Source organism: Myxocyprinus asiaticus, chromosome 25 (genome assembly GCF_019703515.2).
Source record: "Myxocyprinus asiaticus isolate MX2 ecotype Aquarium Trade chromosome 25, UBuf_Myxa_2, whole genome shotgun sequence".
Lineage (NCBI taxonomy): Eukaryota > Metazoa > Chordata > Actinopteri > Cypriniformes > Catostomidae > Myxocyprinus > Myxocyprinus asiaticus.
The window spans coordinates 8237422-8258464 of record NC_059368.1 but is presented as its reverse complement, the minus strand read 5'-3'; the positions used below and the strand labels follow the sequence as shown (position 1 = coordinate 8258464).

General features: G+C 37.6%; 1 protein-coding gene across 2 annotated transcripts in view; it reads left to right on the top strand.

Moving 5' to 3' along the window:
• Positions 1-21043, top strand: part of LOC127416039 (protein FAM184A-like) — a 172765-nt gene that overhangs the window by 136829 nt on the left and 14893 nt on the right. For both annotated transcript variants that reach the window (XM_051655131.1, XM_051655130.1), the window contains exons 14-15: positions 6592-6776; positions 10240-10386. In XM_051655131.1, the coding sequence (XP_051511091.1) occupies positions 6592-6776; positions 10240-10386 (332 nt within the window). The remainder of the gene's footprint in view (positions 1-6591; positions 6777-10239; positions 10387-21043) is intronic.

Here is a 21043-nt window from a genome sequence, read left to right as displayed (position 1 = left end):
AATCAACCATGTGTTATAATGGATATTTATGGGAGAGAAAACACTTAACAGAAAATAGTGTATTTCTCCTCAGATTACAGTGTCTTTGTTTTGCTAGTAAATAGTGTCTATCACAAGGGAAATGTAAGAAAACATGTACTATCTAAACCTGTACTGTACTTTAGGCTACTTTTGTACTAAAAGTGCTGCAGTTATTATTACCGTCATTTAGCGGAGGCTGTCTTCCAGAAAGAGCACTTACATGTAATGTCATGAATAGGTGCGTTAACTGGTGTTTTGGAATCGCAATGGTGAGAAACAACTATCATGCACAAGAATGCTATATGTTTGACAAAGTTCTGCTTCTGGCAGAAAACACTACAGAAACCATGCTTACTTTTCCCTGGCAGCTTCAGGTGTTAGGTGAAAGTGTGGCGTCCGTGTAACGTAGCAACATGCCGATATCTCACACAAATAGGGTTGCCACCTGTCCCGTAAAATACGGGATCGTCCTGTATTTAAAGATAAAATGATGCGTCCTGTATTGAATCAATACAGGACGCGATTGGTCCCGTATTTAAGCTGGTCAGATGGCGTCACTGTGAAATCGTTCCAGATCACCAATTTAACATTGATATAAGTTGGAAAATTTGCCTACGGTGGGTAAGGGACTGTCTGAAAAGTCCACACATTGTGCTAAAACGTGCTAATACTGTGGAGGGTGTGGTAAAGGACCATCTGAAAAGTCCACAAATGGTGGTAAGTTTTTTCAATATAAATGTTCAATAAGATCAAACAATGTATGAATACAATCATAAAGACAAGTACAGGTGAAGGAAAAAAATAAACAAATAAAATAAATAAAAATTATTTAAAAAAAATTGAAAAATAAGTATAAACCATCCAAAATGTATACATAAGATAAAGAAGACAAATAATAGAAATTATATATATTAATAAATATATTTTTTACATATAAATGATGGGTTTTTTTTATATAAGTCATGGGTCAGGAAAGTTCTCATTTTTAGCATATAAGAAAGGATATACAATTTGTATTAATAACGCATATTAACTCAACACATTTATGACTAAAACTGTGGAGGATGTGGTTTGGGGCCGTGATTCCCCCCCCCCCCCCATTTAAGTGTCCCTTATTTTAAAACTTCAAAATTGGCAACCCTACACACAACTCACCCTTATTTAAGGTTCATTTCTCTCGATTTGTGAAACATTCTCAGCTGTTTGGGTATGAGACACTAAAATACAGGACAAACAGCATCTCGTATAGATTTCACATGGAACGCAATTTTGTTTCCTTAAAGGTGCACTCAATAAGTTTTGTTCATGTTGTTTTGGATTTACACTGACACCTAGTGGTGTGGATGCAGCATCATTCAAATGCAATATTTTTCAGATACCGATGTCATCGATGATTAAATTTACTCTTCACTGTCAGCCATGATTAATTTAACCCATGACTGAAAATGTCAAATAGCAGGGTTTCAGCACATTGTTATGCTGTTGCTAGGGTGTTCTGGGTGGTTGCTAAGGTGTTCTGAGTGGTTTTAGCATATTGTTATGCAGTTGCTATTGTGTTCTGTGTGGTTGCTAGGGTGTTCTGTGTGGTTGCTAAGGTGTTCTGAGTGGTTTTAGCACACTGTTAAAAAATTCAAAGTTAAAAGAAATAACTATTAGTTAATACTAGCTGAAGAACTGGTATAAAAACTCATATTACTAAAAGTGAAAAATTAAGACTCCTTGCAGTCCACTGCCTTTGTACTTCTGTAACTTTTTTCCTCTGCGTTCAGGTCAGAGCCATGTTTACCGATGGTCTATAATTAATATGGCTGTCATGAAAAGTGTAATGTGTGCAGGGGACTCATTGTTCATTTAAATGAAATGTGATCTGATGTGGCTTTGGACACCAGAACAGCTAGTGTGAGTATGTTTGTGATGGCTTGTCAGGTCAGGTTGAGTCTGTGTCTGTCTGAGACACTGTGTGGAACAGGAGAGCTGGTCCTTGGTGCTGCAGACCATCTTTCTGTTTTCCACAACATGGTGTTCTCAGGTACCTGAGCATCCCTGAGATGTCAGTGTTATGGTTCAAAGAGACCTGTCAATCTTGAGCTTACTGGGCTAATAGAAAGAGAGAAACAAGTGCACACTGATGTTTTGTTGATGTGTTTATGGTTTACAGCAGCGGCGTAACTTGGATCTTAGTGGCCCCAGTGCAATGCACCTGTCGGGCCTCCCCTGTTTTTTTGCCTTTCATCGCGGGCCCCCCTTTCCCTCCTGTAGTTACGCCACTGGTATACAGTATATCAGAGACATTATGAGGATGAGACAGGTCACTTGTATACTTATGAATTGGAGAATTTGCAATGCTAAAAATGGCGACTGTTTGAATTGGAAGTCCCGCCTTACAATTAAAAGAGCCAGTGACCTTTCTGAATAATCCAGATATCGATTCATAAATCTGAAGATCTACCTTTTACTTTTACTTTAAAGTTTACTTCAGTTGTGGTGGTGTTGATATTGGTCATGTTTATATCTGTTAAATATATTGCAACTGAACTGCATAGTTTGGGCCATGTTATTAATTTTTTAAATTATAATGTTCCCTGCATAATTGACATTATTAGCAAAAAGAGAATTTCTCTTATATTTAAGCAAAATGGACATTATACCTGAAATAGTATCCAAATTAATCAGAATAAAATGAAATCTGAATTGAATCAAGACCTTGTGAATTGGAATCTAATCAAATCGGGAAATCTGTATCAATACCCAGCCCTATTTTGTTGTGATTTGAGCAAAGTTTGCTTTAAACTAGTGGTTTGCAACTTACAAATGGATTGCAGGTCTGTTCATTGCATTAATTTTTTTGTTTCGGAATTGAAAAAAATAAAATAATTATGGTAATAATAGTATTATTGCGTTTCTGGTCTCCCGTATTCAGATCAGTTTAAATGGGAGTGAATGTAGCGCAAAGTGTAGTGTGACTGCCCCTTAAGAGTTCAACACAATTTTATATTTTGTTTTTCTATTTAGAAACTAAAAAGGAATGATCACAATGTACATGGAAGTCTGTTCTGATAGCGTCATGGACTGCAGGGAAAAACTATGCTAAATGCAAATAATAAAGTGTATAATCGTGCATCATTACTGTAGAATAGCAAAATAAATAGGCTTAGCACTTAAAAAGGAGATGAAAACTTGTATCTTTTGATGTTGATATCACAGGCCGTCCATCCAATCATACTCTATGATATTGTGATATTTAAAGAAGCTTTGTTTTGATCTTTTAAACATTGTGCTTTGTGCGTTGCATTATTGGTTTCCAAGAACATGAATCTATTGAAATTCAGTTTTGTACATTCCACAATTTTGGTCGCCACTTGATGTCCAATGAAAAATCAGGGTCCTGAAGCAACATCTGCTCTAAAACATAATGTCATTGCTGTGGGAGACTTAGAGAGAATGAGGAAAATAGAGCTTGGTGTGGATTCAGAGTTTTGCTGTTGAGGTAAATATTTTTAGAACGTACGTGCTGTTTTACACTTCAATCCCAAGATTAACCATCTGTTGTAATTTGGAAATACAGTATTAACAAACACTTTTTCAGGGTATTTTATGGTTGGTCTACAATGGCTTTGTAATTATTTAAATTAATATAAGTAAGAAATAAGTTTCATGCCAGGGATGCACGCAAATTTGTTTTTAATAGAAATGCTTGCCATTTATTACTGCTTCTACTGACATTGGCTTCCGTTTTAGTGTAATTTGGCGGAAGCCCCTCTGGGCCACAGGTTATCTTTGCCACATTCACTGATACCGTTATTAAGCTAATTGTTGTGTGAAATTATATTTACAGACACTCAAAGTTGAATGAGCAGATTGTAATTTGATTAAGCAAGAACCATTAACTGCATACAATGGAAATTGTCTCAGTTGTATTCTCTTGGAGGGGTTTGACTTCTTCCTGTGCGAGAGGCGTATTGAAGTCAAAGTGTCAGTGGAGTGGAAAATTGCCCCTGAGACGAGTGTAGTCTAATTAATCTAGCCCAGTCTGCAGTGGAGTCTGACATAAATGGTTTCGTTTAAACTGTACAGTGCCGAGATAGTTTGTATAAAAGTCAGAGGTGTATGTGGACGTCTAGAGAGCGTGTTTGAGGGTGCAAGAAAACATCCTTTTAAAGTCTCCATGAAATTAAAATTGGAGTTTTGTGGCACTTAGTCCACCTGTTAGCTTTGAGCCTATCTATATGATAGTGTACTCCTAAAAGTTGACAAAGTTAACTTTAAGATGATTTTCTCTATTAGGAAAATGGACCAAAATCGTGATCTTATCAAAATCTTATCTTGCACTCCTGTGTGTATACAAAGTTTTTGTCCAATAAAATGATCTCTAGAATGAAAATGTCCCTTCCCCTATTACCACCTACTTTTGACCAGCAATAGAAAGTAGCAAATCATAGTTCATGACTGTGACATAAACTAACGGGCTCATTCGTCAAATCAACCAAATTTCAGAAACTTCCCTGGCTAAAATGTTTTGTTTTGTTTGTATTTTTTCTGAAGGAAGATACACATAAATGATGATGATAGCCACAATATTAAATGCCATGAATTGTTATTTACTGAGTAATCCAATATTTTGTAGAGAAAATTAAAATTTTTGCCTATGATTTGGAGCATAACTACAGGGCAAAAAATAGTCTTAGTACGGTGGCAGCATCATTATTTTATTTTTACACAGAAATAGGTAGGTCTATTATTAAAACCAGTTGATCTCAACTCCCCTTGTTGCATTATACTGTATTCCAATGGTGTGAGTCCAAAAATTCCACACACACACACACACACACACATATAAAATAAAAAAATATATATATATTTTTTGTTTTCCCAATTTGGAGTGTCTGTAACTCCAGGAGTCTTAAAAATATCTTAATATCTTTTTTAATTCAGGTTCAGAACAAACTTTCCTTTGGGTATGTTCATATTTAAGGCCCTATATAGTTAAATTCCAGAGTTATGCTGCTCTCAATGTGGTTCCATCTGCAAATTGTTCAATTTTATACATTTTCATTGGTTGGAAACCAAATGTGGTTCATATGGTATGAAACTAGTTTTTCTTGTCCAACAAAGCTGTGAAGAACAAATAATGCTGAAACTAGAAATGCACCTTTATTTACTCAAAAAACCAAAGAAAAAATGTCAAATTCTTGATTTTCGAGAGTCCGAAAATAAACTTTTGTAAAGAAAAAGCGACACATTTTCACATTCACATGTGGCTCTTTAGTATAACTATATCTAATTTTTGGATATCATTTAATGTACATCCGCAAATCTCTGGAATGCATCATTAAGGGTCCAAGATTCAAAGGTGTCAGAACCAGTAAAAAAATAAAAGAGCTGCGGACCTCTGGTTGAGTTGACACAGAATGATGCAAAGGTTATTTGGCTGGAAAAACCTTTTGATATGCCCCATCCTGCTTCTTGTTTCAAAAGGAAATGCTTCAACAGAGGAAATAAAATGGCACTCTCCATTTCAAGGGGTCTTTAAAGGGCATCTAACATGAAAAACATCTATGCCTATTTAGTATTCAGTATTCAGCAACTTTTCTCATTTGTTACTTTCACATGCAAAACGTTTAGCCAATCATAATTGAAGTCATTTACGTACAGAAGTAAAATGAGAGGTTCAAGGAGAGTGTGGAAAATGTTAACATAAAACTAAATTATGACAAAGCTGTAGAATATGGCACCTTTAAAAAGAAAATAAAACCCCCAGGATTTTTTCTGCTATTTCTTCATTTTTCACTTTAGTATGATGAATGTTAAGACTTGTGAGAGGTATTTTCATTTTAAGACATTTGCTCGTAGTCATAAATCTTGTGCTCGAAGATGGATTTCTGCAAAAGAAGTTTCCTCACCTCGTTTCAAAGCAGATTTCAGAGCAAGCTTGTCGCCAAAGGACATTGTACCATTAACCTGTATTTAAAATAAGTAACACTTAAAGAAAAATTCTAGGTTCAATCCAAGTTAAGCTCAATCGACTGCATCTGTGGCATAATGTTGATTACAACAATAATTTATTTCGACTCGTCCTTCCTTTTCTTTAAAAATAAATCCCAATTTATCCTTAAAAATCCCTCTCCTTAAAAATCCCAATTTAACCCCTGTTACCATGAGGCATTTGTGTCTTCAGTGAGGAACCAGAATTTGTTCCTCAGTGACTTCAGTCATAGCTCCTGATCTCCCTTGAGAGAAGAAACTGTAGCATTAAAACCTCCATGCTTTAGACTGTTGAACACAGAACTGCGGGCTGCCTTCTTTTATTAATTCATAAAAAGACTATTCATATATAGGAGGATGTACTTGATAAGAAATGGAAAGGAGAGATGTACCATCAATATTAGATCCAAACATACCCTCAAAGTGCATTGAGAACTCCATGTGTCTGAATTCAGATATTTTAGGAAGAGCCTTCACCACAGATCACACGCTCTTGCGTAAGGCTTGACATTTTTAAGTCAGATCAGCCTGGAATCTCCCTTGGTCTTGGTTAACCTTGGTAGCTAAATGTATTCTTGTGTATTGCAGGAACGCGAGCTGCTGAGTCGCATCTCAGATCTGCAGGAGGAAGTTAGTCGCAGGAAGAAACACATCGCTGATTTGGACCACGAGATCCACACGCTGAACGAGAACATAAGCACTTTGACAAAGGAGCTGGAGCTCAAGGGCAAAGAAGTTCTGAAGATCCGTAGTGAGGCCAATCAGCAGATCAGGTGAGTTTTTCTCTGGGAGTACAGATGAAATTTGCTTTAAATTTGCTTTTTACATTCATGATAGCACTGCAATAAGCTGACACAGTGCTTTGGTGTCTTTTAAATTTATGGTTTTCTTTGTTTACTCATGCTTGGCAATAAGTTTTAAATACAAAGGGGCGATGCAAAAGCAACTGATCATGGATAAAAATAACCATGCCAAAAATCCAACAGTGTGAGAGATAATGTTTATTTGCGACGCAACCTCAGACGGGAATCCGCATTCTGTACCATGTGGCGACACTTTGAATAACCGTGACATAAACAATACTCGAATATTTGTAACAGACAAATTTTTACAGGTATGTCATTTCACCCGTATATCAATGTATGAGCTAAATCCCGGAACAGTGCACAAACATTGTGACCCATGAGGTGACAGGTGGCTCACGTTACTTTTATTAACACAGTTTTGGTCCATTTTTAAATATTGCCTTGTGAAAGCAAACCAAACCAAGAAGAAAATGCAACTTTGTAACAATTTTAGCCAGTTTTGGAACAAACCAAATGAGTTACAGGTCTGAAAACACCCTTGAAGGAATATTCCGAGTCCAATACAAGTTATGCTCAATCGATAGCATTTGTGGCATGATGTTGATTACCACAAAAATTAATGTCTAAATATGTGCAGTTTAAGAGACAGTTTGCAGTCCTTAAACAACCTAAAATGTAACATTCCCCTTGGGTTTTATGTGACAAGAGCCATGGCCGATGATGAAAGGGATGGAAATTCAATTATTATAAGGATGCCAAAATGAAAAATATAAAACAAAAAGAAGAAAGTGTGTCAGGTTCCCACATAGAAAGTCCTATCAGGATTTGGGTGTTATTTTATTTAGAGCTTTCATGTTGACTCTTTTTGACACATGTTGTTTGTGTTTTAAAGCAGTTAAATCAAGAAAAACAAACACTGTGAAGAAGGGCACTCAATTTGGTCATTACATTTTTATTCAGGGGCTGATATTAATATTTTAGCCTTTTTATTATTAAATAATTCAGGTAAAGCTAGTACCCGGTTCTCATTTTACATAGAGCCTATTATGAGATCATTGGTGTTTTTCTCAAGTCTTTGATAAACCACGCATCTATATGTGTGTGGGGGGTATATACAGTATGTGCTGTGTGTATACAGTTGTGCTCAAAAGTTTGCATACCCTTGGAGAATTGGTAATATATGTACCATTTTTAAAGAAAACATGAGTGAGAAGGCAAAACACATTTCTTTTATTCTTATGGGATTCATATTCAACTGTAGGTTATAACTGAATGGCACAATCATAAAACAAAACATGGCAACAAAAAAATGAAATGACCCCTGTTCAAACATCTGCATATCCTTAGTTCTTAATACTGTGTATTGCCCCCTTTAGCATCATTAACAGCGTGCAGTCTTTTGTAATAGTTGTCTATGAGACCCCAAATTTTTGCAGGTGGTATAGCTGCCCATTCGTCTTGGCAAAATGCCTCCAGGTCATGCAAAGTCTTTGGTCGTCTTGCATGAACTGCACGTTTGAGATCTCCCCAGAGTGGTTCGATGATATTACGGTCAAGAGACTGTGATGGCCACTCCAGAACCTTCACCTTTTTCTGCTGTAACCACTGGAGGGTCAACTTGGCCTTGTACTTAGGGTCATTGTCATGCTGGAAAGTCCAAGAGCGTCTTTCGTGCAGAAGAATACAAATTGTCTGCCAGTATTTTCTGATAACATGCTGCATTCATCTTGCCATCAATTTTCACAAGATTCCCCATGCCTTTAGAGCTCACACAACCCCAAAACATCAGTGAGCCACCACCATGCTTCACAGTGGGGATGGTATTCTTTTCACTATAGGCCTTGTTGACCCCTCTCCAAACATAGCGCTTATAGTTGTGACCATAAAGCTCTATTTTGGTCTCGTCACTCCAAATTACAGTGTGCCAGAAGCTGTGAGGCATGTCAAGGTGTTGTCGGGCATATTATAACCGGGCTTTTTTGTGGAATTGGCGCAGTAAATGCTTCTTTCTGGCAACTCGACCATGCAGCTTATTTTTGTTCAAGTATCGTCGTATTGTGCTCCTTGAAACAACCACACCGTCTTTTTCCAGAGTAGCCTGTATTTATCCTGAGGTTACCTGTGGGCTTTTTCTTTGTATCCCAGCACAATTCTTCTGGCAGTTGTGGCTGAATTCTTTCTTGGTCTACCTGACCTTGGCTTGATATCAAGAGATCCCCGAATTTTCCACTTTTAATAATTGATTGAACAGTACTGACTGGCATTTTCAAGGCTTTGGAAATCTTTTTATATCTTTTTCCATCTTTATAAAGTTCCATTACATTGATACGCAGGTCTTTTGACAGTTCTTTTCTGCTCCCCATGGCTCAGTATCTAGCCTGCTCAGTGCATCCATGTGACAGCTAACAAACTCATTGACTATTTATACACAGACACTAATTGCAATTTAAAAAGCCACAGGTGTGGGAAATTAACCTTTAATTGCCATTTAAACCTGTGTACCTCACCTTGTGTGTCTGTAACAGGGCCAAACATTCAAGGGTATGTAAACTTTTGATCAGGGACATTTGGGTGATTTCTGTTATAATTATGATTTAAAAAGGAGCCAAAAACTATGTGATAATAAATGGCTTCATATGATCACTATCCTTAAATAAAAGACATGATCAGTCATATTTTCAAAATCAATGCCAAAATGTCACAATTTCTGCCAGGGTATGCAAACTTTTGAGCACAACTGTATATATATATATATATGCATTCTTGTATATGAGAGGGTGTTTAGCAACACATAATGCTTGCAGGACGTCATGCTGAGCACAGAGCCCATTTCACTTTCACTTATATAACACAGATAAGTCCTGGTACTGAGATAAAATGAGAAGTAAAGTGTGCCTCCTTTCCCCAAGGGCACATCACTTCCTGAGAGAAGATCCAGCATTAGTGCATTTTACTGTCTGTGAATGCATCAGGATGTGTGGCTGTATGATAGAGTACGTGTTTTGGAAATAGTCAAAGAAAATGTAAAATAGAAAATAAATATTGAAATGTTGCTGGGGAAAATGTGTCCTAAAACAAAAATAAGTTAGTAGAGTACATAGCAGGAAATGTGTCATATTTTTAAAAAGTCACTAATCACATTATAAGGGTAAGTGGCTGTTTAAACCAAATACATTTTTTATCCGTCTGCGCTATTTTGGAATTGCTTTTCTATGTAAATGTGCTAGACGGATGTTTTTGACTGTTGGACGTGGAAAAAACAGTGAGCCGGATAAAACTTTGTAACACTGAAATCAAAGGAAGTGCTTTGTGCTCTAATTGTGCATTATAAATGTCTCCTTCAGGCCTGCAGCTGCAGCTCTGTGGGGTCAGAGAGAGTTTAAAGGTTCATTGTACACAGAGTGTCATGTGTGTGTTTGTGTGTTTTTAGGGCTCATGAGCAGGACCTGTGTAAGAAACATGAGCGAGAGATGACCGAGCTGAACGCTCTTCACCACAGAGAGACACAGAACATGCTTTCAGACTTTAACAAGGCCCAGGAACTGCTGAAGGATAAGATCTCCGCCCTGCAGATCTTGTGAGTTCATACACTGCAAAACACTTTGATAAGTGTGTATGTGTTGGGTAATTTGAAGTTTCTGTATTTTTCTTTTTTAAAGCAAACATTTACAAGTGCCATAGTACCATGTTTATTTAGACATGTCTATGGCATTGTTTTTTTGTTTTGTTTTTGGTAGTACCATGGCATTATATTAATCACCTTGCAGTAACATGTTAGATCTGTGATAAACAAATATGGTAATAATCATTCAGTATGATGGTACGTGGGTAATTGCTTAACATGCATAACATGTCCATTGACTTTTTTTATTCATGATTCATTATTTTCACACTGAAATTTCATGAGATGCAGCCGGCTGGCAAACACGTTGCGCTACACAGAACACCTTACACACCTTACACACCTTACCTTATTAAGTTAACACATAATTTATACATACGTTATAAATAAGTATTTTCTCAGGCACATATTGATTCTAAATAGTTGAGCACATATTGAGCACAACTTACATTAATTAAGTAGTAAACCCAGATGATAATAGTCATATCATACTGTTCATGTGTTTTACTTGCTATAGTTTTCTTCTGTGTTGCTTCTTCGTCAGATAGCAATGTCAAATGTAAATCAAGTCAATCACTGAAACATCAGCACCATCTTGTGTAAGAAATAGCATGTATAATATGTATGTGTACACGCATATGGAATACTGATAATTCACCAGTGAATTCAACAGAAAGTCAACATGATATAGTATTTATTATTAATATAGTACTAATTTCTCATGTAATAAACAAAGAAATAGATATCCTGTGATAGTAAACTTAGATATGAAATAATCATAAAAAAAATTATTTATGGAGGTGCAAAAAAAAAAAAAAAAAAATCTCTTACATACCCCAGGTCTCTAATGACCCTATACACTTTTGGTACTTAAACCATTATAAAAAAAATAAAATAAAAAATAAAAAAATAAAATTTAAAATTGTCTTTTTTTTTTTTTTTGTTACTCTGTTTATAAAAGATAGATTGAGGAATACTAAAGAAATGGACAAGGTACAGGGGGAGGAATGAGGTCCCGGGTCTCTAAAGACCTGAGGTATACATTTAAGGGTTAATATATTTTAATCACCTTTTATTAAATGTGTAAGGCAAGGTGTACACTTATATTCTGGTCGCAATTTCTTTAAGTTTTGATATTTTGATAAATTACTTATTATAAATATTTAACATATTAATATGTAATATATTTTTTATAACCTTTTTGCCATCACTCGTTCATTTTAAATAGGTCAGCGGTGTGACAAATCAAGTAAAAATGTACCATGCATTTTGTCAATAATATGAGGCCAAAAAACTAATAATAGCATGATACATATAAAATGATTAAAAATGTATGCTGCTAATATAGTTTTAGATAGTATATCACACTGCAAATGTCACACCGCAGGCATTTCAACTTTCCAAAAGTATTTCATTTCAACTACCAATATATCAATGTACCATGGTATATCCTTATGTTACCATCACCTGTACCAGGTTTCACTATTTTTTTTTTTTTTTTTTTTTTTTTAAGGCAATGTACATCAGCATTTGTGATGTATTTAACTTCCATAATGTTATATTTTTTAGTTTAACACTTGTACATTCATTAAAAATATAAATAGGGCCAGTTTTGATTTCATGTTGACTTTAAACTTTTTTCAGTCAATTCAAGGTATAAACTGAGATTGGGATGACACTGTCCTTCAATCATACATGGAAATGTGTGATTTTATGTGTATTGGTGAGACCCTGCTGGCTATGGAAAAGCTTGGAAGCAAGCGAAAGGCCACAAACTTTGACATGGACTCAGAAGGGGGTGTAGAAAGGGTGAAGATGAGGGCAGTGTTTCCTAACAGATGATGGGAAAAGAGCATCTAAAATGTACTGTATCTAACAAGGACTGAGAGAAGAGCAGGCGACACTCAAATCAAATCACTTTTATTGTTACACAACCATATACACAAGTGCAATAGTGTGTGAAATTCTTGGGTGCAGTTCCAAAAAACCTAGCAGTCATGACAGTGATGAGACATATACCAATTTACAATAAACATCAGATTTACACAACACAATTTAAAATCTAATATACACATATTTTCACACAACACAATATACAAATAATAACATACAATGTACAGTATACAATACACACAATATAGAATACACATTATACAATAAAAAATAGTATATATAGTATACAGTGCATCTGGAAAGTATTCACAGCGCTTCACTTTTTCCACATTTTGTTATGTTACAGCCTTATTGCAAAATGGATTAAATTCATTATTTTCCTCAAAATTCTACAAACAATACCCCATAATGACAATGTGAAAGGAGTTTGTTTGAAATCTTTGCAAATTTATTAAAAATAAAAAATGAAAAAAATCACATGTACATAAGTATTCACAGCCTTTGCCATGACACTCAAAATTGAGCTCAGGTGCATCCTGTTTCCACTGATCATCCTTGAGATGTTTCTACAACTTGATTGGAGTCCACCTGTGGTAAATTCAGTTGATTGGACATGATTTGGAAAGACACATACCTGTTTATATAAGGTCTCACAGTTAACAGTGCATGTCAGATCACAAACCAAGCCATGAAGTCCAAGGAATTGTCTGTAGACCTCCGAGACAGGATTGTATCGAGGCACAGATCTGGGGAAGGGTACAGAAAAATTTCTGTAGCATTGAAGATCCCAATGAGCACAGTGGCCTCCATCATCCGTAAATGGAAGAAGTTTGGAACCACCAGGACTCTTCCTAGAGCTGGCCGCCTGGCCAAACTGAGCGATCGGGGGAGAAGGGCCTTAGTCTGGGAGGTGACCAAGAACCCAATGGTCACTCTGACAGAGCTCCAGCATTTCTCTGTGGATAGAGGAGAACCTTCCAGAAGAACAACCATCTCTGCAGCACTCCACCAATCAGGCCTGTGTGGTAGAGTGGCCAGACAGAAGCCACTCCTCAGTAAAAGGCACATGACAGCCCACCTGGAGTTTGCCAAAAGGCACCTGAAGGACTCTCAGACCATGAGAAACAAAGATTGAACTCTTTGGCCTGAATGGCAAGCGTCATGTCTGGAGGAAACCAGGCACCACTCATCACCTGGCCAATACCATCCCTATAGTGAAGCATGGTGGTGGCAGCATCATGCTGTGGGGATGTTTTTCAGCGGCAGGAACTGGGAGACTAGTCAGGATCGAGGGAAAGATGAATGCAGCAATGTACATCCTTGATGAAAACCTGCTCCAAAGCACTCTGGACCTCAGACAGGGGTGAAGGTTCATCTTCCAACAGGACAACGACCCTAAGCACACAGCCAAGATAACAAAGGAGTGGCTCCGGGACAACTCTGTAAATGTCCTTGAGTGGCCCAGCCAGAGGCCAGACTTGAACCCGATTGAACATCTCTGGAGAGATCTGAAAATGGCTGTGCACCGACGCTCCCCATCCAACCTGATAGAGCTTGAGAGGCCCTGCAAAGAAGAATGGGAGAAACTGCCCAAAAATAGGTGTGCCAAGCTTGTAGCATCATACTCAAAAAGACTTGAGGCTGTAATTGGTGCCAAAGGTGCTTCAACAAAGTATTGAGCAAAGGCTGTGAATATTTATGTACATGTGATTTTTTTTCCGTTTTTTTTATTTTTAATAATTTGCAAAGATTTCAAACAAACTTCTTTCACGTTGTCATTATGAGGTATTGTTTGTAGAATTTTGAGGAAAATAATGAATTTAATCCATTTTGGAATAAGGCTGTAACATAACAAAATGTGGAAAAAGTGAAGCGCTGTGAATACTTTCCGGATGCACTGTATATAAAATGCACAGTAGGTTGTATTGTACTGTATTGACATTCAGGCTGTCGGTTGATAGTCAGTTGCCAGTGTGTTGTTAAGAGAGAATATAATTTATGACAGTCCAGTGTGAGATATAAGATTAATAAAGTGCAGTGGTGATGTACAGGTGCATCTCAATAAATTAGAATGTCATGGAAAAGTTCATTTATTTCAGTAATTCAACTCAAATTGTGAAACTCGTGTATTAAATAAATTCAATGCACACAGACTGAAGTAGTTTAAGTCTTTGGTTCTTTTAATTGTGATGATTTTGGCTCACATTTAACAAAAGCCAACCAATTCACTATCTCATCAAATTAGAATATGGTGACATGCCAATCAGCTAATCAACTCAAAACACCTGCAAAGGTTTCCTGAGCCTTCAAAATGGTCTCTCAGTTTGGTTCACTAGGCTACACAATCATGGGGAAGACTGCTGATCTGACAGTTGTCCAGAAGACAATCACTGACACCCTTCACAAGGAGGGTAAGCCACAAACATTCATTGCCAAAGAAGCTGGCTGTTCACAGAGTGCTGTAACCAAGCATGTTAACAGAAAGTTGAGTGGATGGAAAAAGTGTGGAAGAAAAAGATGCACAACCAACCGAGAGAACCGCAGCCTTATGAGGATTGTCAAGCAAAATCGATTCAAAAATTTGGGTGAACTTCACAAGGAATGGACTGAGGCTGGGGTCAAGGCATCAAGAGCCACCACACACAGACGTGTCAAGGAATTTGGCTACAGTTGTCATATTCCTCTTGTTAAGCCACTCCTGAACCACAGACAACGTCAGAGGCGTCTTACCTGGGCTAAGGAGAAGAAGAACTGTGGTCCAAATTCCTCTTTTAGATGAGAGCAAGTTTTGTATTTCATTTGGAAACCAAGGTCCTAGAGTCTGGAGGAAGGGTGGAGAAGCTCATAGCCCAAGTTGCTTGAAGTCCAGTGTTAAGTTTCCACAGTCTGTGATGATTTGGGGTGCAATATCATCTGCTGGTGTTGGTCCATTGTGTTTTTTGAAAACCAAAGTCCCTGCACCCGTTTGCCAAGAAATTTTGGAGCACTTCATGCTTCCTTCTGCTGACCAGCTTTTTAAAGATGCTGATTTCATTTTCCAGCAGGATTTGGCACCTGCCCACACTGCCAAAAGCACCAAAAGTTGGTTAAATGACCATGGTGTTGGTGTGCTTGACTGGCCAGCAAACTCACCAGACTTGAACCCCATAGAGAATCTATGGGGTATTGTCAAGAGGAAAATGAGAAACAAGAGACCAAAAAATGCAGATGAGCTGAAGGCCACTGTCAAAGAAACCTGGGCTTCCATACCACCTCAGCAGTGCCACAAACTGATCAAGCTCCATGCCATGCCGAATTGAGGCAGTAATTAAAGCAAAAGGAGCCCCTACCAAGTATTGAGTACATATACAGTAAATGAACATACTTTCCAGAAGGCCAACAATTCACTAAAAATATTTTTTTTATTGGTCTTATGATGTATTCTAATTTGTTGAGATAGTGAATTGGTGGGTTTTTGTTAAATGTGAGCCAAAATCATCACAATTAAAAGAACCAAAGACTTAAACTACTTCAGTCTGTGTGCACTGAATTTATTTAATACACGAGTTTCACAATCTGAGTTGAATTACTGAAATAAATGAACTTTTCCACGACATTCTAATTTATTGAGATGTACCTGTATGTCCTGGAGGGAGGGAAGCTCACCTCCAATGATGTGTCTGGCAGTTCGCACCACACTTTGCAGGGCTTTGCGGTTGTGGGCGGTGCTATTGCCGTACCAGGCAGTGATGCAGCCAGTTAGGATGCTCTCTACAGTGCTGGTGTAGAACCGCGTGAGGATGTGGCGGTTCATTCCAAACTTCCTCAGCCGTCTCAGGAAGAAGAGGTGCTGATGAGCCTTGTTCACAACGGACTCAGTGTGGACAGACCATGTGAGTTCCTCAGAGATGTGGACAAAGAGGAACTTGAAGCTGCTGACTCTCTCCACTGGTGCTCCATTGATGGTGATGGGACTGTGTTCTCTGTCTTTTCTCCTGAAGTCCACCACAAGTTCCTTGGTCTTGCTGATGTTGAGGGAGAGGTTGTGCTCCTGACACCAGTGTGTCAGAGTGTGCACCTCCTCTCTGTAGGCTGTTTCATCATTGTCAGTGATCAGACCTACCACGTCGTATCATCAGCAAACTTAATGATGGCATTGGAGCTGTGTGTTTCCACACAGTCATGTGTGTACAGGGAATACAGGAGTGGGCTGAGAACACAGATGTTACTGCCCATTCTAACCACCTGGCGTCTGCTTGACAGGAAGTCCAGGATCCAGCTGCACAGCGAGCTGTTTAAGCCCAGAGCCTGCTTCAAGCTTGGAGGGCACTATGGTGTTGAATGCTGAGCTGTAGTCTACAAACAGCATTCTCACATAAGCGGCGGGGGAGGGATTTGTAGCCATCCCGGAAGGGAGAGTAGCAATGGTACAAAACCCGGTCCCCTCGTGTGTTGAAACTGATGTGTTGGTGGTATTTTGGTGCGACTGATTTGAGATTGGCATTGTTAAAGTCCCCGGTCACAATGAACGCAGCCTCAGGGTGCACGGTTTCCTGCTTGCTTATAATCCCATACAGTTCCTTGAGTGCCCGGTCTGTGTCTCCTTGTGGGGGGATGTACACAGCTGTGATAATGACCGCTGTGAATTCTCTCGGTAACCAGAATGGTCGACACAGAAGCATGAGAAATTCCAAATCAGGAGAGCAGAAAGACTTGATAGAATGTATGTTCCTCTTATCACACCAGGATTTGTTGATCGTAAAACATACACCATCACCTCTGCTTTTACCTGAGAGGTCTTTCGCTCTGTCCGCTTGGTGCACGGAGAACCCCGTGGGTTCGATGGCTGAGTCTGGAATCTCTGAGAAAAAGTTTCTGTAAGGCAGATAATGTAGCAGTCCCTCGTCTCTCGTTGGAAAGAGATCCGCACTCTCAGCTCGCAGAGCTTGTTGTCCAGAGACCGAACATTTGCCAGTAGAATACTGGGTAGCGGGGATCGATTTGTGCGATGTCTTACTCTGATGAGAACGCCGGCTCTATTTCCCCTTTTCCTTCTGCGTTTCCGCGGCCGGGATGCCCAGACAAAGGGCTGCGCTGCCGTGTTTGTAAACAGCGGGTCGGCATTGAGGAATTTGAAGTCTAGTTTACGGTATGCAATTGCAGAACCAATGTCCAAAAGTGTTTGTCTGTCGTAGACAATAAAGCAGACAACATCCAAGAAAAAAAAACATAAGAATTGTAAACTACAATATTGTGTCGGAGCTCACAACGCAGCAGCCATACTCGGCACCATCTTGAGTCAACTGTAATAAAGTTGACTCAACCCTCAACACTACCAACCCTGTCAAGGCAGATAAGTGTAGTAGTCGCCTTTAGCTGTGAAACATGCTGTTTGTGAAATATTTGTGTTTGGATGAGGCTTATCTAGTCAGTAGGGATACCCTGCATAAGAATCTGTTTAATGAATTCCCCCACTGACAGCAGATATTTCCCATCATGAATAACAAATACTTCTGCATGGACAATTTAGAGTGATTTTTGACCGCCACTGCATTTTAATGTGATTTAGAACGGTTCATTTTTAGATAGCGAATAGGGAACTTGAATGATAAACATGCTTTGATGATTCTGAGTCAAAAAGACACCCGTATATGAACAGGAGGTGATTGTAGAGCTGTGTGTGTGCTGTAAAGATAGAAACTTGGCAGTGTTGTACATGAAGTCTTTGACTGTAGATATTGCTGTCAGGGGTGACCTAATTTAGGTTTACTTTAATGAGAGCACCAACAAATCCAGCTATTTAGCAGCCTGTGGTAAAAAATAGTTCATTTGACTCCCGAAACCCACTCAGTATTCACAAACACCCTTTAAAATGATATATAACACATTATGCTATATCAAATCTGGAAGTTTGTGACATGGGATGGCCCTACACCCCACAAAATACAAGGGAAAGAGTCTCATTTAACAAAGGCATTATTCTTTGAGCCTCTAGTGTAGTTAATCAGTAATTTTGAAATTTTACAAAAAGATTATCTTCTGTGTTCATGAAACAGAGGGCATAAATGACTGATCTTAGAACTGTTCACTCAAAAATGAAAATTTTGTCATAATTTATTCAACCTCATGTTCTTTCAAAACCTATATGACTTTCTTTTTTCAGTGCAACACAAAAGAAGCAGCATAATGTTCACGCAGCTCTTTTCTATACAGTGAACGTTTCAAGGTCCAAAACTGACAAGAAAGCACCATAAAAGTTTTCTGTATAATGTAGGGGATTACAGCTACTGTATACCCAGTAAAGAGACCAGAATGAACAATGATGACCAGGAGTTGAGTTTTAGTCAGTTGAGAGAGAATTTACTGAAGAGAAAAGTTCTCCACATTTTCATTGGCAAAAGAGAGAAACATAAAATGAGTTGAGGATCTAACCTTGAAGTAAGATGGATCACTGAGACAACAGTAAGCTTGACAGCCCCAGTCCGCATTCATTTACATTGTATGGAAAAGAGCAGCGTGGACATTCTGCTTAACATCTCTGTTTGTGTTTCACAGAAAGAAAGAAAAACAATCATCTGGGTTTGGAACAACATGAAAGAGATTAAATAATTTTGGGGGGAAACTCATGAGAAGCAGTCAGTGTTTGGCTGAGCAACATGAGGTATCGTGTGAATCAGTCAGAACTTGTATCCCTCAGCATTTACTTACTGTGCTATTTTCAGGTGTCCCTGAAGAGCATAGAAACACAGCCAGATAATTATACATAACACAAATCTATTGAAATTACAATCCTGTGCTCTGTGCAATTAATTATTAGGACAGCCGAGTTTCCCCAAACCAAGTCCTCCAACCAGTTTTATGTTGTAACCTATTTAAGCCTCATGAATATTTCATATGTGTCATTTTCCATCATTTACCGCTCGAGTGCCTTCTGCTGGTTGTACGCACCATGGAGGTTTTTCTGTTGTCACTTTAAATGGAAAATAGACTTCCAGTGAACAACTATTGTGAGCTTTTTTTAAAAGAGTTAGATCATGCATCTTATTTTATTTTATTCCGACAGACAGACAGACAAAGAGAGAGAGACAGATAGATAGACAGATAGATAGACAGACAGACAGACAGACAAACAGACAGACAGATAATGAAAGAAATGCAAGCAAACTTATATAGGAAAAAAAACAATTACAAAAAAAAAAGATTTTATATATATATATATATATATATATATATATATAAGAAATTCAGGTGCCAGACAGGTTTGGGCCTGTCAAAATACACTTTTACCCAGGATAGCTCATTACTAGCCCATTTTCAGAAATAAATACAGGATATTGTCCATAAACCAGGGACCATTACAAATTCATTACACATTTAAAAAAATCTTTCAAAGAGAAGTGGAGAAATGCCAATATCATCACATTGATCTAAACTGATCAATGACTTTCAATTATTTCTGTGTTCAAAGCACAAAGCTTCTTTCTAAATGAGCACATCACTGTCAGTAATGAGTCGGGCTGTCCCCGACCAAAGATTTTCCTAGTCTACTAGTAGGCGTTAATTTAAGCCATTAGTCGACTAGTCGTCGCACATTTATTATATTAATTTAATTACTTATATATATATATATATATATATATATATATATATATATATATATATATATATATATATATATATATATATGGGGGGCATCAGAAAATGGTTTGAGTTCCAGGGCTGAGAATGTTATAAGTAACATTAACACTGTTCTACATTACAGAGAAATACTAAACCATAATAATGAGCCTTTAAAATATAAATTTTACAAGCGCACGCACGAAGCGAGCCGCAGTGACACCGGCAAAAGCGGTTATGATTCTGAATGTGTTGGAAAAACCGGAGTCTGTCTGAACATTTTGTTAATTTATAGAGAGAAATGCACATTAGGGTTGTGCCGATAGACGATGATCTTGAGGATCGACGATGGTCAGAGTGATCGCCAATAGCTGATGCCTTTGACGATGTCAAAACGATATTTGGCACGTTTTCCCATGTATTAAATAATTATTATTATTAGACTATTATCAAATAAATATTACAAATAATTTGCCCGTACACACACAGACACGTGCTTGAAGAAACACTCTTTATTAGTATTAAGAACAGATGACAGAAAAGTCGTCTATGCACATGTATGACGTGCTGATACGGAGGCGTACAGTCTCGTGGAACACGCTCATGTAAAAGGTTTTCACTCTTTCTTTGTTTCAGTCTTCTGATTAATTTTTTATTATTATTTATTTATTTTTTATTTTTTTTGCAAGAACAGTATCTTCTATGAGTGCTGCAAATTACCTCAGACATCTCAGCTCAGGAGGTGCTTTGAGTTTAGTTTGCTTTATTTCCACAGAGCTGTTTATTGTGAGTGCAACTCTGCAACCTATACATCTGTGATTAAAACATAAAATAATACAAAAACACGTTCACCCCGAACCGCGATTCATCATTCTAATAATTATATTTACATTTATAATTGTTTTTATGTCTTCATTTATTAAGTAATTTTCCACCTGCATGTTTAGACGGATAATTGCCTGACGGTAAATGGAAAGGTGATTACTTTTATATTATTCTTTTATCACTTTATTATTTATTTATTTGCTTTTTCATTTCGTTTGGAGTGCAATTTGAATTTAGAAATGTATTTGATTTAAGTTTTTCGTTTTTTAAATAAATAAATTACATTTTCAATGCAAAA